At 43.6% G+C, this 23,815-nt stretch overlaps 1 protein-coding gene across 1 annotated transcript in view; it reads right to left on the bottom strand.

Moving 5' to 3' along the window:
* Nucleotides 1-8,429: 8,429 nt before the first annotated feature.
* Nucleotides 8,430-23,815, bottom strand: part of MACO1 (macoilin 1) — a 75,670-nt gene continuing 60,284 nt past the window's right edge. The window contains exons 7-11 of the mRNA XM_044287026.1: nt 17,423-17,581; nt 17,156-17,338; nt 16,950-17,070; nt 11,746-11,920; nt 8,430-8,882 (exon numbers count right to left, since the gene is read on the bottom strand). Coding sequence (XP_044142961.1) covers nt 8,680-8,882; nt 11,746-11,920; nt 16,950-17,070; nt 17,156-17,338; nt 17,423-17,581 — 841 coding nt within the window. The 3' untranslated portion in view covers nt 8,430-8,679. The remainder of the gene's footprint in view (nt 8,883-11,745; nt 11,921-16,949; nt 17,071-17,155; nt 17,339-17,422; nt 17,582-23,815) is intronic.

Here is a 23,815-nt window from a genome sequence, read left to right as displayed (position 1 = left end):
ACTGTCAATTGTGACGTTTTATCTTTATGTTATTTATTTTCTGTACAAATTACGTATTTTGTATGACATTTTAATTATTTTTAAAAAGTTATTGCATCAATAAAGTGTCTTGTTTGAGCAAACTTTCCAGATATTGAGTGCCATATCTCCAATATTAATTAAATTTTACTTTCTGGTGTTTGGAGTTCACACCTAGATATTGAGCACCTCTCTACCCTACGGAGTAGTAGAGCCACTCCATATTGCTAAATTTTAGGTGTCACAGCCTGCAGCCAGAATGAGAGAAAGCCTGCAGTCAGTCTACATGGCAACAGTGACAAGAACTGAAGAGATTCAGACACGGGGAGTACACACATTCACAGGCAACAGTTCGCACAAGACACCGCAGCCAGCACGCAGCCCCAAGCAACCAGCATACACAGGAGACGGCCTGCAGCCAGTCTACACGGTCACAACTGTCACAGTGAACCGCACTGTGACAATGGCTCATTTTCTCGCTACTGATGTTCATCTTGCCAACCTATTATCGAGCACATTTTCCTTCTGCATAGTTTGCCTTCAGTTTCTGGGAGTCCCTTTATAGATTGGCGAATGTCATGTTGGATTTCTCATCAGCATATCACCGTTAATCCAATGGGCAGGTGGAAGACCTTAACCAAGTATTGGAGAATTAGCTGCGTCGATGCATCTCTTTCTGCCAGGATAACTGGGTAACTTTGGTTTCATGGGCCAAATTATCTTATAACCACTCATTCTAAAAATTGTGCATGGGCACACATTTGAGAATTACACTTCCTGTTCCAACTTCCTCTGAGGTACCAGCTGCTGGCTCTTCTCCTTGAGAGTTGCCTCCTACAAGTTTGCTCCTCAGTTTGAGATTGTGAAACAGACCAATCCTGTAGCTATAAGTTACTCTGTACACCTTCTATGCATATTCCCAATTCCTTTTTTCTCACATCTTACAATGCTGGTGCTCAACAGCTACTCCAGGACTTCAGTCACTGCTCAAACTCCAGTTGGTCCTGAAGAGGAGTTCTAGGCAAAAAGCATCCTGCTTGAAGGTCAAGAAGGTTAGGAAGAAAGCTTTCTATTTAGTGGACTGGAATGGATTTGGTTCTGAAGAGAGCTCTTGGCAGTCTGCAGAGAATATCTGTGCACCAGCCCTTCTGAAAGAATTCCATCTACAGTCTGGACCAAAGAGAATGTGTGTGTAGGTTACTGAGATGCTGCCAGCATCTCCTTCTCCCGGTGGGAATGGCCACTGTACTCACCCGCTACATTAGGGGGCATACACTCAGAGCCAGAAAGCACAGAGGCTAATCCAATGGCAGTGTTCCCTGCGGTACACAGGGTGACTTTCCCTATAGGAAGGTGCCTGAACTATAGGTCCCTAGCTTGCCTACTCCTGTGAAGTTGTGCTATTGTATAGACCCTCTGCTGCCTGCCCTGACTTATTACCCGACTACTGTATTGCACAAACTCTGCATTTCCCAAAAACTTGGCATGTCCTTTGATACTTCTGCCTCTCCCCTCGGTGCCATGCACAGACGTCTCGACATTCCTGGGTCAGTAGCCTCTAAACAGAGACTACTTCTCGAGGTTGCATTTGGGTGGCCCGTGCAGTGAAATACAGATCCACGTATATAAGTGAAATGTTGCAAAACCAGGGGTTCACCTTGAGGAATAGTCCCCAGCCAAATCCATTCAACAGGCACACTCTGCCCACAGGAGCTGCATTACATACAAGACTATTGTTTAGACCTCTTGCACACTCGCATATTTAGAGTCTGTTTACAGTTTTATTTTAATCCTTAATATATAGCCAATGTTAGTCCATAGGACTATGCAAATGCTTATATGCCTGTAATCCAGTAAAAATTCATATATGTAACATGTTACATCAGATGCCCTAGATTTCGTATAATTGTCTCCTCCAAAAGCATAGATTTCAGAGAAACACTGAAAATGGAACAAAACTTCACTGACAGCCACAATACTGTGCACAATTCGATTGCTTGCAAGCCAAAATACATAAGGCTGTGTAAAAGAAGCCTTGGGTTTGCAGGTCAACAATCATTTAAACACACAATTGGTCTAAACTGGTGTGTAATAAAATCACAAAATTCATTGTATCTGCAAGAAAATGTTTATTCATTTGTAAACCCCACAGAAAAAAAGCTGAATTGCAGCCAAGACCAAGTAATTAACAAAAATCGCCATAAAGGCAGCAAATGGTAGAGGAACTTTCAACACAAAAGTCAATGAATGAGTTTCCATGTTCTGCACAAAGCTGGAGAAAACTATGAGACATATCCGTGTAACACTTCAATGTTGAACAGCAATACAAGATGGTTTAAAATGCAAAATCATTGCAACATACACATCCTGCTAAAACTAGAATAAAAATAATCACGGAATTAATACTATCATGTGGATTTGCTTATTCTACTTTATTCTGAAATGAGGACCCCCGTGTCCATACAGAAGGCCTGTCCTTCAAACTAGTAATTGGAGAAAGGGATTACATTTTTTTAACTTTATCACACTTAACCAAATTACTAGACTACTATGTCACATAAAAGTCTCTTCACAAATAAAAAAAAAATCTTGGCACTTAAAATTGTTGATATGAAATCTTCCCTCTTTGTCCACTATACAGCTTTGTGACACTAATATCTGCACAACATACCGAGGACAAAAATCTGATCCTTATATTTTATTGTACGCATATTTTAGGTTCTAGACCGACAAAATTTCCATAATTTTAGAATATTTTCTAGGGCACGTTTCCTTCTATAGGATTGTGGTGGATGGATGAACATGCTTTAAAAAAACACAAAGGATTTTATTGCATGGGCTAAACCTAGCCACTATGTTTGCAATGGTGAGCACCTCATCTACAGCATGGGGTCTATGGCATGTTCGTATTCAGAATAAGGAAGAAAAATAAATCCCAGATCCTAATCATTTTGTACCATAACAGTCTATTCTCAAGGCACTGAACGAGACCCAGTCCACTAGAAACACCAAAAACTACTTCACAGGTCTACTTGACAAGAACATCACCATCTCGTTCCCCTTCACACCAATACTAAGCCAACAGTAGTTAGGTTTTTGGTCCATGGCAGGTATAAAAGAACATTTTCACCTGGCTTTCATGTTAATAAGCATATTTGAGTGTGGATAAAGTGCAGGTAAATTTTTTTTGTTTTTGCAATTTGTTCCTCAACAATTACCAAAATGGACTTATGAACTTTCTGCGTCAGTGCCCACGAGAGCCACCAGGGTCAAATGCTCTACCTTTTCTATGTGTGCAGTCACTGTGAAATGTAATGGTCAATAAAAAAAAATTAAAAATAAAAAAACACACACTCACTTTTTGGCATAAACACATTTCATGACCCATGCCGCTTTGTATTATGGAGCTGTATTAACTACAGGTCCTTCTCAGAAAATTAGCATATTGTGATAAAGTTCATTATTTTCTGTAATGTACTGATAAACATTAGACTTTCATATATTTTAGATTCATTACACACCAACTGAAGTAGTTCAAGCCTTTTATTGTTTTAATATTGATGATTTTGGCATACAGCTCATGAAAACCCAAATTTCCTATCTCAAAAAATTAGCATATTTCATCCGACCAATAAAAGAAAAGTGTTTTTAATACAAAAAAAAAATCAACCTTCAAATAATTATGTTCAGTTATGCACTCAATACTTGGTCGGGAATCCTTTTGCAGAAATGACTGCTTCAATGCGGCGTGGCATGGAGGCAATCAGCCTGTGGCACTGCTGAGGTGTTATGGAGGCCCAGGATGCTTCGATAGCGGCCTTAAGCTCATCCAGAGTGTTGGGTCTTGCGTCTCTCAACTTTCTCTTCCCAATATCCCACAGATTCTCTATGGGGTTTAGGTCAGGAGAGTTGGCAGGCCAATTGAGCACAGTAATACCATGGTCAGTAAACCATTTACCAGTGGTTTTGGCACTGTGAGCAGGTGCCAGGTCGTGCTGAAAAATGAAATCTTCATCTCCATAAAGCTTTTCAGCAGATGGAAGCATGAAGTGCTCCAAAATCTCCTGATAGCTAGCTGCATTGACCCTGCCCTTGATAAAACACAGTGGACCAACACCAGCAGCTGACATGGCACCCCAGACCATCACTGACTGTGGGTATTTGACACTGGTCCTCTCCCCAGTCTTCCTCCAGACTCTGGCACCTTGATTTCCGAATGACATGCAAAATTTGCTTTCATCTGAAAAAAGTACTTTGGACCACTGAGCAACAGTCCAGTGCTGCTTCTCTGTAGCCCAGGTCAGGCGCTTCTGCCGCTGTTTCTGGGGAATGCGGCACCTGTAGCCCATTTCCTGCACACGCCTGTACACGGTGGCTCTGGATGTTTCTACTCCAGACTCAGTCCACTGCTTCCGCAGGTCCCCCAAGGTCTGGAATCGGTCCTTCTCCACAATCTTCCTCAGGGTCCGGTCACCTCTTCTCGTTGTGCAGCGTTTTCTGCCACACTTTTTCCTTCCCACAGACTTCCCACTGAGGTGCCTTGATACAGCACTCTGGGAACAGCCTATTCGTTCAGAAATTTCTTTCTGTGTCTTACCCTCTTGCTTGAGGGTGTCAATGATGGCCTTCTGGACAGCAGTCAGGTCGGCAGTCTTGCCTATGATTGCGGTTTTGAGTAATGAACCAGGCTGGGAGTTTTTAAAAGCCTCAGGAATCTTTTGCAGGTGTTTAGAGTTAATAAGTTGATTCAGATGATTAGGTTAATAGCTCGTTTAGAGAACCTTTTCATGATATGCTAATTTTTTGAGATAGGAATTTTGGGTTTTCATGAGCTGTATGCCAAAATCATCAATATTAAAACAATAAAAGGCTTGAACTACTTCAGTTGGTGTGTAATGAATCTAAAATATATGAAAGTCTAATGTTTATCAGTACATTACAGAAAATAATGAACTTTATCACAATATGCTAATTTTTTGAGAAGGACCTGTATATAAGACAATTGAAACTGAAATAGATTATTTTTCAGCTTCTTATTGTCTTGTTCAGTAAAATAAAATTCATATATACACACACCTCCAGTTGCAACTACTTAAAACTTGGACATTTAGGAAAGTTTTTTTTACAAGCATGTTTGGGATGGTAGTAGTCACACTTTGTTTCGGCCTTTTTCTCTATAGAAAAGACTATTGGAAAAAGTTTGAAAAAAGCTACACCCAGGGCATGCTGGATTTTCAAATAAACTGCAAGGTAGCAAAAAAACTAAACTGTCAAGAAACGCAGTGCTTATAGGGAGTTAGATAATTTCATGACCAGCATGTAATATATTGAAAGTAATATTCCCTTTTTGACAACTTTGGGTCACGATACACAAACGGTAATTACAGAAAAGAAAATGCTGCTAGGGGCAGGGGAGACAAACAATATGCAAGCACTAAGTAATACCATGAACTGTCAAATTGAAAATGCAGTGCAATTGTTAATTTAGACCATGATTAGCTACACATAGCTTTGTGGGAAAAGTAGCAGTATAAGGCTACATTCACACGTCAGTATTTTCCTATATCCCGATTTTCGGTCCGTTTTTTGCGGATCCGTTGTTCCTGAAAATGTTTCCGTATGTCATCCGTTTTTTGCGGATCCGCAAAAAACTGAACCATGTATAAATTTCAATAATCAAATAAAGTTGTTTGGATTTCTTTGAAAAATTTTTTTAAAAAATAAAAAAAAAATTGTTATGTGTTTCCAGGAACGGATTCCGCATAAAACAAGTGACATACGGAATGACATCCGAATGTCTTCCGTTTTTTGCGGATCCATTGACTTTGTATTGTACCAGGATCCGAATTTTGTGGAAAAGAATAGGACAGGTTTTATATTTAAACGGACATGCGGAACGGAACAACGGAAACGGACAGCACACATTGTGCTGTCCGATTTTTTCCAGGACCCATTGAAAATGAATGGGTCCAGATCTGTTCCGCAAAAAACGGAACAGATCAGGAAAGAAAAAACGGACGTGTGAATGGACCCTAACTTGTATTTCATTCAATTAAACTTCTGCTCATTCTGGGCTGAGGAGTCCAGCGGGCGGTCCTATACCGGGAAGGCTGTTAATCACAAGTATGCATACAAAGGTAGCTGGAATCACCACTGGACCACCCACTGGACTCCTAGGCCCAAAGAGCAGGGATAATTACACTAAATCTTATCCTACAAAACTACAGATCTGCTCAGTACACATGCTCCTCACAGGTAGAACTGCATGTACAGGATCACTCAAAGATGACCAGTCACCTCTCCTGAGATGTCCGTTTTAGTAACTACTTGCATTCCCCATGTAATACCAATTCTGGAGCATCTATTCTTACGACTTCATGATGTGTCATTCATTTATTATTCATGCAAAAAGTTATGAAAAAAATTGCTAGCAGTTTGCAATTAGGGTCCAGAGGGGTTTACCAGTTAGGGCTGTTTCACACGAGCGGATGCCGTGCATGGCATCCGCTCCGTGAAAGAGTGCCAAAACCCGATGCAGACTGCAGAGGCACGGAGCAGTAACATGATTGATAATGCTCCGTGCCTCTCTGTGACCTCTTTACTACGAAATCACAGTTGTTTATGCATCCGCTCGTGTGAAACAGCCCTTAGAGGAATGTTTTTGCGTAGTCACTATTCAAATTGTGCTGCCAATGTCACCGTTAAACCCCTTTGGACCTTAAAGGGGGTGTCTAACATTTGACATTGGTTGTATATTGCTAGGATATGGATAGGGACCCCCAAAGTGAGAAGCGAGCATCCGCAGCCCTTCACTCATTTCTATAGGACCACCGAAAATAGCCAAGCACTAGCTCAGCCATCTCTGGCAGTCTTCTAGAAGTGAATGGAGCGGTGGCCACGCTTGCCCAGTGCACCCTCCATTCTATTTTATGAAATGAATGGAGAGCACACAGCGCTCTCCTTCACTTTGGAAGGGGGGGGGGGGGGGGGGGTGACGTGTGTACGTTCTGGAGACCCGCACCTACCTCACAGGTTCTAGCACGAATAATAAAGGAATGGCACAACACAGTCATAAGAAAAAATACTCCAGAATGCAAGAAGTTACTGAACTAGACATCGCAGGAAAAAAAGATGGTTTTATTAAAATTTATCAATTTGATTTTTAATTTGTACGACAATGTTACAAAAGCAAAAATATTGGAACGAGGGTAGACAAGGGGAAAAAAAAAGCCCCTTTTCTCCCAAGACTAACTATTTTATAGGCTCCTGACTGGATACAATTCAGAATTTATAGAAAGTGTTTTAAATAGTCTAAGAGGACAATACTGTATTTTAATGAAGATAAAATGGCAACTGTGAACCCTGAAAACTGTTTAGACCAGCATGGAATAGTTATTGCATAGTAAGAACCAGGACTCCTACTTTCAGTCAAGCTTTTTTTTTTTTTTTTTTTTTTAGAGAATCAGCTCCACAAAGACATTTTAGTGACTTAAGTTTTTTAAGTTAAACTGCCTCACTTGTGTTACGTACAAGCAAGGCAATGGGAACAAAATACTTACTGGTCCTTAAGTACCAAAATCTTCAGTGTTCTTGCTGTCCATAGCAACCACAGCACCAGTTATACGCAGAGAAAATGAAGTGTGGACTCTTAATGGCTAAGGGAAAGAAGTTGGCCATATTCTCACACATATCTAAGGTGCACCTCTGGTGATCGGTTGAAGCTCTGGTGTCAGAACTGCACAGCTATGTCCAATTGTGCAGTGGACAGTGCTGGTAACTGCAGTGCCGGTCCCAGTGAAGTGAATGGAAGCAGTTCTGCAGGTACCAGCTACGTCCACTAAACACAGCAGACAGAATTGTGTGGTTCCAGAGCTGAAGCTACAAGACAGCTAACTGCTGGGGTACAGGGCGTCCTAGCCGGATGATAGTCCATCAATAGAAAAATCCTGGACAACCCCTTAAAGTAAAAAGTATAGGAGAAAAAACATGGAGGTTTTCAAATGTACCATGTCAATGACATCCCTATAGTAATCATGCCGTCTGGATTTACCACTGAAATGCAATGAAGACACAGTTATGGTTGCCTTGTATTCCCTAGACTGTATATTGATTCTTTAGCAGAATGCACAGATAAAAATCAATTCATGATGGTCTCCGAGGGGGAATGGGGACAATATACTGTTCATCTCAGAAACCTTTAAAACAGGTTTGTGTCAGTAACAATGGTTCTTTGCATTTTAACTACAGTTTTCGATCGAGCCCTCCATCTCGTGAGCTATTCCTCGAAGCCTAGATTATGTTGTTTGAAAATTCATCGATGACCAATAGGACATAAATTACAGATTATGCACAATAAGAAATGCCATTCAATGGTTAAACTCAAGTGAATCACAGATGGATTTGCTAAAGGATGAACTGCAAAATTCTGTGAGGTTTATTTTAAAAAAAAGACCAAATGAAAAAAAACACTGCGCTCATCCTATTGCAACATGGTGCCGTCAGCTTTTTTTTTTTTTTCTTTCATTTTAAGTTAACACAAATACAGTTCTTGTAATACAATTCCATCTTTAATTGCAACAGATGCTTTTGCATGTTGACTCCAGTCAGACAAAATTTGTGGGGGAGGGATGGGGGATTGGGTGGGCTGATGGCAGCTGGCATTTATTTCTTCAGTGGCTGGTAAACTGATGCATTGGGGTCCAACCCAGATGAGCTAGTCTCCACGAACTTGGAAGAGTAGTGTGGGGAAACTGGGCTTAGGGTACTTGTCCCTGCAGAGTATGCAATGCTGGGCATCACAGCCATTACTTCTGCAATCTTCTGTTTGAGGTCTTTGATTTCTTGATCTTTCTGAAGAATTTGTCCTGCACGGGTGAAGAGAAAAAAAAAACAAAAACAGGATGTTATAGACCTATATACAGCGATATGGACACCACTGCCAAGTCAAACTCCGATGACACCCTACCAGCCCTCTGTTGGCAGTGAGAAGACGACCAGGAGGCTGAGCTGGATTATAAAAATAGCAAATGTATAAAAGGGTATTTCGTGGTTCTCTTTTGTATCCACTCTTGGCTTTTCTATACCATCTGATTAGGGGACAATAGGGCTGCATCATTACAACAGTTGTTTTGCTTTAAAGCCCCCTTTACACTGAACAATTTAGCAGTGAAAGACCACTGCATTGACATGCCGCAATCTTCTCCACAGTATGATCGTCCCCATACAGAATTATTGTTTGTCGGCAGCAAAGCGTGTTTAGACACCACAATCTGCTGCCGGCAAACAACAACTTAGGTAAGCGCCTGAAAGATGGGATTACTCGATGAACGAGTATTCGGTGGCACCTTTACACCGTCAGATAAATCGCTAAGGAGCATCTCTAGCTATTAGCTATCTTTAGCTATTATTTGACGGATTCTCAGCCCGTGTTAAGGGCCTTTACGACCTTAAAACTTCTTCTCACCACGCAATAGGGAAGTTCTAATCGGAAGTCTTCCTGCTACCTTCAGAGGCTAGAGAACTGAGCATCAGAGCAGATTGGATCGGCAGATCTGGTGCATTTGTTCTAAAATTTGCAAAAAATAGGCCTTGATCTATGATGCTGGGTTCAGGTCAGTTAAACCTGCATTCGGGCTGTCACACATTCGAGTAAAATGGATAGATTGCAAGGCCGGCCCACAGACATGTGAATCCATCCTTAGTGTACATTATGTTTATAAAAAAAAAATTAAGTGCTGCCTAAATAAGGCTACGTTCACACTGCATTCCAGTGAAAATGTTTGGTGTATGGATCAGGAAAGCTCAAACAGAATACACCAGGAATGGCCAACCTGAGGATCTCCAGCTGTTGCAAAACTACAACTCCCAGCATGCCCAGACTGCCTACTGTTGGGTGGGCATGGTGGGAGTTGTAGTTTTGCGACAGCTAGAGAACCGCAGGTTGGCCATGCCTGGCATATAACAAACATTGTTAGTCTCCCTCTCAGCCAACGGAAGTAGAACAGCAGGCAGTACTTCCCTGGAGAGTGCGTGAGAGAGTGCGTGAGAGAGTGCGTGAGAGAGTGCGTGAGAGAGTGCGTGAGAGAGTGCGTGAGAGAGTGCGTGAGAGAGTGCGTGAGAGAGTGCGTGAGAGAGTGCGTGAGAGAGTGCGTGAGAGAGTGCGTGAGAGAGTGCGTGAGAGAGTGCGTGAGAGAGTGCGTGAGAGAGTGCGTGAGAGAGTGCGTGAGAGAGTGCGTGAGAGAGTGCGTGAGAGAGTGCGTGAGAGAGTGCGTGAGAGAGTGCGTGAGAGAGTGCGTGAGAGAGTGCGTGAGAGAGTGCGTGAGAGAGTGCGTGAGAGAGTGCGTGAGAGAGTGCGTGAGAGAGTGCGTGAGAGAGTGCGTGAGAGAGTGCGTGAGAGAGTGCGTGAGAGAGTGCGTGAGAGAGTGCGTGAGAGAGTGCGTGAGAGAGTGCGTGAGAGAGTGCGTGAGAGAGTGCGTGAGAGAGTGCGTGAGAGAGTGCGTGAGAGAGTGCGTGAGAGAGTGCGTGAGAGAGTGCGTGAGAGAGTGCGTGAGAGAGTGCGTGAGAGAGTGCGTGAGAGAGTGCGTGAGAGAGTGCGTGAGGAGAGTGCGTGAGAGAGTGCGTGAGAGAGTGCGTGAGAGAGTGCGTGAGAGAGTGCGTGAGAGAGTGCGTGAGAGAGTGCGTGAGAGAGTGCGTGAGAGAGTGCGTGAGAGAGTGCGTGAGAGAGTGCGTGAGAGAGTGCGTGAGAGAGTGCGTGAGAGAGTGCGTGAGAGAGTGCGTGAGAGAGTGCGTGAGAGAGTGCGTGAGAGAGTGCGTGAGAGAGTGCGTGAGAGAGTGCGTGAGAGAGTGCGTGAGAGAGTGCGTGAGAGAGTGCGTGAGAGAGTGCGTGAGAGAGTGCTGTGAGAGAGTGCGTGAGAGAGTGCGTGAGAGAGTGCGTGAGAGAGTGCGTGAGAGAGTGCGTGAGAGAGTGCGTGAGAGAGTGCGTGAGAGAGTGCGTGAGAGAGTGCGTGAGAGAGTGCGTGGCCATCTGACCAATGATTGCTCAGAAAATCTGTCAGGTAATCTGTTGGAGTAATATAGGCCTTTCCTTCTATCCAGACCCTGGTTTATCACCATTACCCTGGGTTCACACCTGAGCGTTTTACAGCGCGTTCAAACGCGCTGTAAAACGCTCAAGACATGAAAACCAATGCTTCCCTATGGGAATGGTTCACACCTGGGCGTTTTACAGCGCGTACGAACGCGCTGTAAAACGCCCGACGCTCAAACAAGTACTTGAGCTTCTTTGGGGCGTTTTGACGCGCGTTTGTGGCCATAGGACACTGCAGTCAATGACACAAACGCGCGTCAAACGCGCGTTTACTATTACAAAAAACGCGCATAAAAACGCGCGACACAAACGCGCGTAAAACGCGCGTTTGAGGAACGCTCAGGTGTGAACCCAGGGTTAGGGAAAATGTATTACCCCCTCTGTTAGCACTGCTGTGCTTTCTCAAACTGATTGCCAGGCAAAGGGTTAAAACAAAAAAGGCACTATCCTAAAGAGGACAATTCTAATAGGAGAAGCTGACATGTAAGTGCTGACACACAAATCTAAGAACCTTCTAATAACCTTAAATATTCTCTGGTAGACAATTGCTGCACAAAATTTCACACTCTACATAAATATTGCCGGCAAAAAAAGCAGTAATTCAGACATTTCAACCACAGTGGTTGCGACGTGCCAGTTACCTTGGGCAATCTCCAGCTGTCTTTTTGCATCACCTAGTGCAGAGAACAAATCCAGCTTGATTCTGGTTTCTGCACTGAGGCTATTTTCTAAGTGCTGTGTTTTATCCTGCATGGCTGAAAGTGCAGACATTAACACCTCTGTATCTTTTTCATTTTCTTTGTACTTGCGGAGCTCCTGAAACAGATAATACAGCAAAGGTTAAAAATGTTTCATACGGTGACTTTTATTAGAATGTATTACATACAAGAGTAACACCACATAATACGGAGACATAAGCGCCCAGATGTACCTACAGTGATGACAGTATAGTGAATAGCACATCATGGAAAGTGCTTCTATAAGCTAAGTGCCCCTCTGGTCTTACAAAAACTATTTAGATGAAGGAAGATTTAAGGCCTTCCAGTCAAATGACCAGGGGATATTCAGTATATATGTAGAGGAAAAGAGATTTAGATATTAAGAAAGGGTTCTTAAAGGGGTTATCCAGAAAAAGATATTTATGACTTATCCTCAAGATAGGTCATCAGTATCAGATCTGCGGGGCAGCGACACCCAGGACCCCAGCGATCAGCTGTTAGAAGATGCCTTGACCACCGCAGCCTATTCCTATATTGGTCACGTGGCTTAGTTGCAGCTCAGCCCCATTGAAGTGAATGGGACTGAGCTGCAATAACAAGCACTGCATCTGTCCTTGGAAAGCTGCTGGGAGCCTGCATCATTCACCATAGCTCCGGTGAGCACAGCAGCTCCCTGAAACAGCTGATCGGTGGGGGTGCTGGAACTTGGACCCCCGCTGATGTGATAATGATGAGCTATCCTGAGGATAAGCCATCATTATCTTTTCCTGGATAACCCATTTAATTGAGTAGTAAACCTACAGAAGAGGAAGTAATATCACATACAATGAATGACATCATTCACAAAAGGGCTAGATATTTAGCTGATGACAAATGACACAGGGTAATGGTGGCCATACGCATTATACAGATGTTAGATAAACCAGCTTTGATTTTGTTGCGAGAAGATCTAAGGCTACTTTCACACTAGCGTTCGGGCGGATCCGTTCTGAACGGATCCGCCCATAATAATGCAGACGGAGGCTCCGTTCAGAACGGATCCGTCTGCATTATATTAGCTAAAAAAAGCTAAGTGTGAAAATAGCCTGGGACGGATCCGTCCAGACTTTCAATGTAAAGTCAATGGGGGACGGATCCGCTTGAAGATTGAGCCACATTGTGGCATCTTCAAACGGAACCGTCCCCATTGACTTACATTGTAAGTCTGGACGGATCCGCACGCCTCCGCACGGCCAGGCGGACACCCGAACGCTGCAAGCAGCGTTCAGCTGTCCGCCTGTCCGTGCGGAGGCGAGCGGAGCGGAGGCTGAACGCCGCCAGACTGATGCAGTCTGAGCGGATCCGCCTCCATTCAGACTGCATCAGGGCTGGACGGCTGCGTTCGGGTCCGCTCGTGAGCTCCTTCAAACGGAGCTCACGAACGGAAACCCGAACGCTAGTGTGAAAGCAGCCTAAGGTGCATTTAAGCACTGAATGATGTAGAACTGATCTAAGAAAAGTTGCCCCTGATGGACTATGAATGTTTCCATTCACTGCAAGCAAACATGTAGTATACTATGATGAACTGAAACAAACATTAGGAATCTGAACAACTTGTCAATGTGTCAGAAGGAGGAAGAACGGAAAAGGATTCCCCAAGACCTATATTCAAGAAATCTATACATATTTCTCCCAAATGTGACTGCAGTACGAGACAACTGGATTAAAAATAGAAAAGGATATTAAAAGGGGTTCTCTGGGAATTAATGCAATAAAATGACTGAAAATACCCAAATATTACTTTATTCTAAATGCTTTCCCAAATGGCCTTCATCATTTATAATGGCTTGCATCAGGGGTAATAAAATGGCCGCTGCTCTAGTAGACGTGTTAATAACACAGCAGGATGGGAGTCTTCAAAGTTTACATATAGCTGATATCAACTGTGTGTGGTAAGGGGGCGATATGAAAGTCCAGAGGACAGATGAGGCAGTCTGTTGTGGGGATGTGGTAATGTAGCAGACAACAAGGGCAGCTGCTCACTAGCCACAACCCCCACCGTCCTCCTCTCTGTACTTACACTTCCCTCCATTACCACACACAGCAGATATCTTATCAATGACATCAAGAGTAGTAAGGAGGGCTGAGAAAGCCATTAAGCCAACTGCACTGAAGCTTTGAAGACTCCCATCCTGCTGTGTTATTGTGTTGGCTACTAGAGCAGCGGCCATTTTATTACCCCTGATGCTTTCCTCAGAGAAAGCAAGCCATTATAATGATGAAGGCTATTTGGGAAAGCGTTTAGCATAAAGTAATATTTAGGTATTTTTAGTTATTTTACTAATCTTCGAGAACCCCTTTAAGTGAGGAACCGCTGGATGTTCTACTGCTCACAACCCTTTCTACCCCGGGTCAGTTTTCACCTTCCTGCCAGGCCCCTTTTTGCAAATCTGACATGTGTCACTTTATGTGGTAATAACTTTGTAACACTTCTCGTGAAACATTGTACTCCATAATAGTAATAAATCTGAGTAAATATATTTCACCTTTATTTATGAAAAAAAATCAAAAATTTACCCAAAATTTTGAAACATTTGTAATTTTCTAAATTTCAATTTCTCTGCTTTTAAAACAGAAAGTGATACCTTATAAAATATTTATTACTTAACATTCCCCATATGACTACTTTATGTTGGCATCATTTTGTTTTTTTAGGACGTTAGAAGGCTTAGAAGTTTAGAAGCATTTCTTAAATTTTTTAAGAAAATTTCCCAAAACCACTTTTTAAGGACCAGTTCAGGTCTGAAGTCACTTTGTGGGGCTTACATAGTGGAAACCCCCCATAAATGACCCCATTGTAGAAACTACACCCCTCAAGCTACTCAAAACTGATTTACAAACTTTAGGTGTTCCACAAGAATTAACGGAAAATGGAGATGAAATTTCTAAATTTTTCTTCAACACAATGAGGGTTAACAGCCAAACAAAACTTAATATTTATTACCCCGATTCTGCGGTTTAAAGAAACAGCCCACATGTGGTCGTAAACTTATGTAACGGCACACGGCAGTGCGCAGAAGAAAAGGAACGCCATATGGTGTTTGGAAAGCAGATTTTGCTGGACTGTTCTTTAGATGCCATGTCCCATTTGAAGCCACCCTGATGCGCCCTTACAGTAGAAACTCCCAAAAAGTTACCCCATTTTGGAAACTAGGGGATAAGGCGCCAGTTTTATTGGAACTATTTTTATTGGTCTATATTACATTTTTCTGTGAGGCAAGGTAACCAAAAAATGGCTGTTTTGGCACCATTTTTATGGAACAGGTTGTTACGGACGCAATGATATCAAATTTGTCTACTTTCTTTGTTTCAGTTGTACATAATAAAGCATTTTTGGAAAAAATTATGTTTTTGTGTCTCCATTTTCTGAACGCCTTATTTTCTTATTTTTCTGCTGATCGTCTTGTGCAGGGGCTAATTTTTTTTACGTTTTTTATTGGTACCATTTTTGGGTACTTAATTATTACACTTTATGGGGCAAGGTGACCAGAAAATTGATAATTTTGTCACCGCTTTTATTTATTTATTTTTCCAGCGTTCACCTGAGGGGTTAGGTCATGTGATTTTTTTTTATAGAGCAGATCATTACAGATGTGGCAATACCCAATATGTACACTTTTTCTTATTTATTTAGGTTTTACACAATAATAGCATTTTTGAAACAAAAAAAAATAAATGATGTTTGAGGGTCTTCATAGTCTGAGAGCCATAGCTTTTTTATTTTTTGACTGTCTTAGGTAGGATCTCCTTTTTTGCGGGGTGGGGTGACTGTTTGATTGGAACTATTTTGGGGGGCATACGCCTTTTTGATCGCTTCGTGTAGCAATATTTGTGATGTAAGGTGACAATGGCTTTTTTATACAGTTTTTATTTTTTACAGTGTTCACCTGAGGGTTTAGGTCATGTGATATTTTTATACTTAAACATAATAGCATAATTGAAACAAAAAATAATGATGTTTTAGTGCCTCATGTTCTGTCCTCTATAGTTTATTTTTTATTTAATTTTTTTGAGCAATTTTCTTATTAGGGGCTCATTTTTTGCGGGATGAGGCAAAATTTTAGTATCATTTTGTGGGACATATGCCTTTTTGATCGCTTGGTGTTGCACTTTTTGTGATGTGACAAATGGCTTTTATTGACACAGTTTTTATTTTTTTTAATGGTGTTTATCGGACGGGGTGGATCATGTGATATATATATATATATATATATATATATATATATATATATATATATATATATATATATATATATATATATATATATATATATATATATAGCCGGCCGTTACGGAAGCGGTGATACCCAATGTGCGTTTAAATTTTTTTAATTATAAAATCAGGGGAAAAGGGGCATTTTTTTAATTTTAATTAAAAACAGTTTTTTACTTTATTTCTAACTAACTTTTGGGGGTCTGATCCCCCTCTGCAATGCATTACAATACATCTGAATTGTAATGCATTGCCTGTAGTGTATTACACAGAGTAATACACTAACAGGTTGCTTAGGAGACCCAGCCTGAGGCTGGATCTCCTGGGCACCCGTAGAAGGCAGGTCCTGATGCCGTGCAAGGCATTGGGCAGCCTCTGTACGGAATCGGGCTGCCTTCTCACCCACCTGGTCCCCGCCACAGCAGCGAGGGGACCCGATGGGCTTCCTCACCCGCAGCAAACCCCTTCTATGTTGCGGCCAGAAGGGCGCATACAGCAGGGGTCTAGCTAGCGGGAACAGCCGGTACCCTGCAGCTGATCGGGCGGGCGCAGCTCCTGCACACGCCCAATCAGCAGGCCGTAATAGTACGGCGCTGGGCGGCAAGTCACATTCCGCTGCGCCGTACTATTACGGTGCTGGTCGGGAAGGGGTTAAAGAAGCACTCCCACAAAAATATTAGACTCTGACCTGTTAGAAAGGTACATAATGTAAAAGGTACATAATGTAAACTGTAGTGAAGGTAATCTTCTTACTGGTCTATGTCTGAGTTATAACATCCCTTTTTGATCCTCAGCTCATTTCATCAACCAGAACCAGCAAAGACAAATTTACCACTAGCTTTTTCTCTACCCGAAGCACCAGGAGACACCATACCTGAACTTTTAACTCCATTTCCCTTATCTGGTCTTCTTTTAGTTTCATGTCTATTGATAACTTTTTACATTCACCCTCAAGATCTCGAATTCGACTTCTTAATGTTTCTGTACATTCACCTCTGTTCCAAAAGGAAAAAAAAAGGACAAGGTCAGTATTGAGAAAAGTATGAGATCCATCACCCCAGTTAGATTTTACACACATACCTGTTAGCTGCTGCAAACGCGACTGCTCTTGCCGCTGTGGCTTCTTCTAATTTCTTCCTCTTCTTCTCCTCCATGAGCTGCTTCTCTACAAATGCTCGAGCTTCTTGCTCTGCTTTTAGCTTCTTCTCCAGCTGACTGATCGTCTGCTTGTCCTTCTGCTTCATCTGAACAGCATTATGTAATCTGAGTGACGACAGGAGACATTTCATTGGAATGGAGAATAGAACAATCCTGTTAGCTGGGTATTTTCCTGGTGACAACACTCACTTGTTTTGCAGCAGCTCATTTTCCTGCCTGAGCTGCCCTATTTCATTTCGAATTCCCCGCTCCGTGCTTGTTAGTACATTGATCTGACTGCGGAGATCCTGTTCAATTTGTCTGCTGCCCTGCAGGTCTGCTTTTAATTTCTTTACATCTTGTTCCAACCTGAAAGAACACCGAAAATGGTTAGCCTTTCCTTTAAAAGGTGCTGTCCGGGATTAGAAAAACCATAGCTCCTTACTTCCAAAAACAGCACCACCACCTGTCCTTGGGTTGGGTCTAGTATTGCACCTCGGCTCCACTGGAGTCATCGAGGCAGAGCTGCAGGTGTGGTGGTGTTTTTTTGGAAAAAAGCAGCCAGATTTTCTCTAATCCTGGACAGCCCCTTTAACAAGTAAGCATTTGAAACACAGCAAAAGGTAAAATGAGAACACCCATGTCTAAATATTCTTCAGGCCTACATGTTCTATTATCAGTCAATACCTCATCCAATAAAGTATTTATGACCAATCTTCTTACTGTACTCCCACACCACCTATATTCAGCCATGCTGTACAGAGACTGTCATCACTCACATTGGTCCCTGTTCCCACCAGGGCCCAATTCAGTGGTAAGTCTGCAGTAACACATGGGCACTTTGTTGCATGTGGAAAATCTGCCCCTTGTGACTGTACCCTAGAAAATATTGTGCGATAGCAAGGTGCAGTCTTTATCTCCCATTCACTGCAGGGCATAGTCACCCACTGATGACATCTTCTGACACGTCAGATATCTGAACATACCTTCTTAGTATGAAGCATTAAAGGGGGTTGCCATGATTTTCATATTGATGGCCTGTACTCAATATAGGATGTTCAGCTGTTTGAAGAAGCATTAACTCTAGATTGTTATGAAGAGTGATCAGATGAATTGCAAATAATTGCAAACACATTTCTTGCCATGAAAATTAACTTAATCAGAAGAAAAACTCCACTGCATTTCTGCCCTGCTAATATTTCAGTGATCTTCTCGTTAGCTCAGGAGAAAGTGTTAATGAGTACAATGCAGCTGATATCACAGTCATGCAGTTTGAATAAGAAAAGCAGACAGGTTGATTTTTAAAAAGGAGGGAAGCTGCTTTAAATCATTGTCTTCTTCCATTAAACATGTTTCCCTCCAAGGAAACACATGCAGTCATCAATAAATTGCATCAAAAGAGCTTCACAGGCAAGACCATTGCTGCTTGTAAGACGGCACCCAAATCAACCATTTATCGGATCATGAAGAACTGCAAGGAAAGCAGTTCAACTGCTGTGAAGAAGGCTTCAGTCAATACACTCAAAAAAGTCTAGCAAGTACCAGAATTGTCTCCTAAAGAGATTTCAGCTATGGGATCGGGTCACCGCCAGTGCAGTGGTTGCTCAGAAATGGCAGCAGGCGGGTGTCCGTGCATCTGCACACAATGAGGCAAAGGCTTTTGGAGGATGGTCCCCTAGTGTCAGGAAGTGCAGCAAAGAAGCCACTTCCCTCTAAGCAAAACATCCTGTAGGAAGTACAGGGATTAGACTGCAGAGGACAGGGGTACAGTTATTTTTTCTGATGAAGCCCCCGTCACACTGTATGGGACATCTGAAAAAAAATATTGTCTGGAGAAGAACAAGTGAACGCTACCATGACTCCTGTGTTATGCCAACAGTAAAGCATCCCGAGACCATTCATTTGTTGCTTCTCATCCAAGGGAGTGGGCTCACTCAGTCTTGCCTAGGGACATTGCCATGAATTAAAAGGGAGCTAAAGTCTAAGCAGAAACAAAAAAATACCAACAAAACTTAGCATAATAACCAATTTCTACTTCCACATGTTGCGTTCTATGTCCAATTCATAGATGAAAAAACAAAAGTCTGGGAAGTGTCCATGTTTACTCCCATCTTCCTCCTAATGCTACTTCATGTGAGTCAGGGATTGTGGGGAGGAGGGGGAGGACTTCTGTTGCATGCCGTTTTGTGTACAAACTAAGTGTGGCCAACTTGTTGGAAATATTCTGCTGAAACAAGCCCTCTCCCTGGCATATTGTCCCCATTTATGCTTTTACATCCTGCTAAGTCCAGCAAAGAAACATACAGGTGAAACTCGAAAAATTTGAATATTGTGCAAAGTATATTTCAGTAATGCAACTTAAAAGGTGAAACTAAAATATGAAATTTGAATGATTATGGCTTACAGCTTATGAAACCCCAAAGTCACAATTTTTAGGTACCCTTTGCTCAGGTGGTATGGATTAATTAGCTGACTAGAGTGTGACACTTTGAGCCTAGAACAGTGATGGCAAACCTATGGCACGGGTGCCAGAGGCGGCACTCAGAGCCCTCTCTGTGGGCACCCGCACCCTGGAGAAAGTCTATGGTGTACCAATATGCCTTAGACTTTTCCTGCCATTCATCATGCAGGACATGCTATGAACAGCACAGGCAGCACATTGAATGTAGAAAGGGTTATTATAGCTAAATGATAAAGTACATGGAAGATATATGATATTGGTGTTCAGGTTAAATTGCTGTGTTGGCATTTTGCGATAAATAAGTGGGTTTTGGTTTGCAGTTTGGGCACTCGGCCTCTAAGAGGTTCACCATCACTGGCCTAGAATATTGAACCTTTTCACAAAATTTTTATTTTAAGCTGCATTAATGCAATTCCTTTTTTATTTGCATTACTGAAATAAAGACTTTTGCACGATATTCCAAACTTTCGAGTTTCACCTGTACATGGACCCCTATGAAGAGGCTGTCAGGACTACAAGGTTCCTGCTGTGGTCACATTAATAAAAAACCATGCTCCTTAGGGCTCTTTCAGAAGAGCATGTGCAATCCGGAAATCACACTCTGGACACTGGTCGTCTTACAGGAATGCAGGGCATTACACAGATTTATAATTTGGTGCCTCTCTGCCTGACCTTATTTCTACAGGATCATACTGACAAAGCTGTCACTATGATTCTGTAGAAGGAAGGTCATGCAGAGGCACATAGCATTATAAAATCAGTATAATGCCGTGCGCTCCTCAGAGCGTACGTATAGAAAAATAAAAAAAATAACACCCAAAAAATAAAAAGGCGGTCATGACTTCAGTCCCATCCAGAGCTGCAGGCTGTTAAGTCACGTCTTATGCTCCGGTCACATCCCCAGCTGCAGACACCATTGTGCCGTTACATCGACTCTGAATGTGACTGGAGTGTAAGACACGATGTAACAAAAACACAGAAATTATGATAAATGCCAAACAGTGATTAAAGGGGTTCTGCACTTTGTTTAAACTGATGATATATCCTCTGGATAGATCATCAGCATATGATCGGAGGGGGTCAGACCCCCGGGATCCCCGCCGATCAGCTGGTTGAGAAGGCAGCGGCGCTCCAGGAGCACCGCAGCCTTTTCACTGTTTACTGCAGGCCCAGTGACGTCACTACTAGAATCAACTTGCCTGGGCGGGGCTAAGCTCTGTTCACTTGAATGGAGCTTAGGCAAGTTGATGCCAGTCGTGACGTCACTGGGCCGGCGGTAAACAGCAAGAAGGCCGCGGCCCTGCTGGAGCGCTGCTACCTTCTCAAACAGCTGATCGGCGGGGGTCCTGGGTGTCAGACCCCCACCGATCAGATACTGATGATCTATCCAGAGGACAAACATAGGGCAGAACCCCTTTATTCACAGTTTGGCACGGTTAAACCCCTTTAATCACCCCTTTAAGCAAGAATGGATAGGCATTAGGGTTTGGCTCAGAAGCGGATATCCGGCATCTAGGGCGGAAGTCCTGAAAAAGAAGGGCCAACACTGGAAATACTTGACATAAACCTGATGTATTGTTCACTAACAGTTAAAGAACTTATGAAAGGCTTCTGGGTCTGGACACATGTCCTGTCTATGGCTGCATCCTGCGGATCATGGACCCACTGAAGAATCTTTGCACAAGTCACATACCATGCTCACAACACTCTCCCTTTGCCTGTCTATAGTTTCTGAGCAAACAGCTCTGCCAAGATAGTATGCTCCATTTAAAATGGGTTGTCCCGGACTTCCGGTTCCGGCGCGCGCATGGAGAGACGCGAGTAAGCTGCTCTCCGTTCGGCCGGCCTGATTAACGGGTGAACCGCCGCATACCGGGACCGAAAGGTACCCTCAGAACCCCCTAACAGTGTCGGGGGCATCGATGGAGAAGTTCATTGTCAGGGGCGGTTCGCAGAAAGAAGTACGGGCAACACTTCCTCCGGGCGACGACCTGAAGGTGAGGGGCAAGATGGCGCCGGTGGCTGAGAAGAGACACAGGCTTACCCGCTCAGCATCGCAACTGACGCAGAAAAGTGCGGAGGCATCAGGCTCGGAGGGAGAAGAAGGGGAATACGAGCTTACCACGGCAGAAGAGCTGACAGCCTCCTGCAAGTCCATGGCCATAGAAGTGGCTAAACTCCTGGCGCCGGATATCAAGGCCTCCCTGGAAGCCACGGTCTCGTCGGCCCTGCAACAACTACAGTCTGAGGTGGCTCAGCATACCACTCAGATCGCTGATGTGGAGCAGCGGGTGGTGATAGTGGAAGAAGAGCTGGAAAAAGCTCAGAGCAATATCAGAGACCTCCTGCGTGACAATCAGTATCTGAAAGAAAAAATGGACGATCTGGAGAATAGATCTAGGAGGAATAACCTGCGAATCATTGGCCTTCCAGAATCGATCCCTTCGAACCAGCTGGCGGATATTTGCGAGGTGGAAATCCCGCAAGCCCTGGGGCTGCGGGGCACTTGTACGGTGGAGAGAGCACACCGCCTGGGACCACCGCTACCTGCGGGGTCGCGATCCAACAATGCAAGACCGAGAGCTGCTATAGTTAGGTATCTGAACTATGCCGCCAAGGACGCTATCCTGACGAAGTTCCGTCGCAATGTGCGGCCCTTAACGATTAGGGGCAGCAAGATACTCTTGTTCAGCGACTACTCTGCAGAGGTGGCGAAACGCAGGAGGGAGTTTTCGCAAGTATGTTCGGCTCTAGCTAGAAACAAGGTCAAGTTTGCCTTGCTGTACCCTGCAACCCTGAGGATCTTTCGCCAAGACGGGACGGTGGATACTTTCTTTTCACCGGGGGAAGCAATGGAGGTATTGGAGTCGGATCCCGTGTTCTCAGATATCATACCGACGTCATCCCAACGGTCCATTTCCTCGGTCAGGGGGAGAGGAGGCAGCCAGAGATCGGGGAGATCGTTGCCTAGACCTGCAGACTTGGATCGTCAAGATCCGGACCCTAACTGAAAAGGACATCCGTGAGGTCTGACAGCATCTGTTGAGGTCGCCCTGGAGGGTCACGTGAGATAACACTGGACTTACTTATTGGTTCATTCATGTTGATGTGTTGAAATCTATGTTTAAGCCATACACTAAGGGCTGGCAGGCGGAGTAGAGTTAGAGGTAGTTAATGAATCTGTTTAGCATAGGTAGCGACAACGGCTACACAGTAGGATGCGCGAAAAAAGCGAAGTCCATAAGTGATTTGTTAATGTTGTGGGGTTGGGTAGAGGGGCATGGCTGGGAGGGAGGGGGGAGGGGGGGGGGGGGTGAACGCTGATCTAGAGGGGTTAGGATTGTTGCTACCTAAGTGCCAATATGTGAAATGTCGGTTTAGCTGGTTCCAGGCGGATTCTCCTGCAGAGAGCGTAAGCACAGAGTATCATCAATGAATCAATGAGAGTGGCCACGTGGAATGTTAAGGGCCTAAGGTCCCCTGCCAAACGTATGGCTGTGCTACGCCACCTTAAAAAGCTCAAAATAGATGTGGCGTTCCTGCAGGAGACTCATCTGGAAGAGGCAGATTTTTGTAGGATGCAAAAGTTGTGGGTGGGACAAGTGGTAGGTTCATCCTCGATGGGCAGGAAGTCAGGCATCATGATTCTGTTCCATAGACGCCTACGCTACGAGATTTCCTCGGTATCTACTGACAAGCAGGGTCGATGGATGCGAGTGAGCTTAGATTCTCCAGTGGGGCAGATAGTCCTGCACAATGTCTATGCACCCAACACCTCCCAGATGGACTTTTACAAGTCCTTGGAACAAGATATCTTAGGAGAGGACTCACAGATGCTATTAGTGGCAGGAGACTTTAATAGAGTGCATAACGAACAGGAGGACAGGAAACGTGGTACCTCCGAAAATAATACTCGGCAGTATAGGGCCCAGACGTTACTCCCTCTGATACAGAAAACGGGCCTGTATGATGCCTGGCGTTACCGTCATCCAGTGGATCGCGAATATACCCATTATTCCCATGCCCAGGGGTCATGGTCCCGGATTGACTATTTCTTGGCATCTCAGAGGATGCTGTCCAGAGTTAAATTGGTGGAAATCTCTGACTTATTAATCTCGGACCATGCCCCAGTGGTTATGGAA

This window comes from Bufo gargarizans, chromosome 3 (assembly GCF_014858855.1).
Source record: "Bufo gargarizans isolate SCDJY-AF-19 chromosome 3, ASM1485885v1, whole genome shotgun sequence".
NCBI classification, from domain to species: domain Eukaryota; kingdom Metazoa; phylum Chordata; class Amphibia; order Anura; family Bufonidae; genus Bufo; species Bufo gargarizans.
This window is presented reverse-complemented; position numbering and strand designations above follow the sequence as displayed.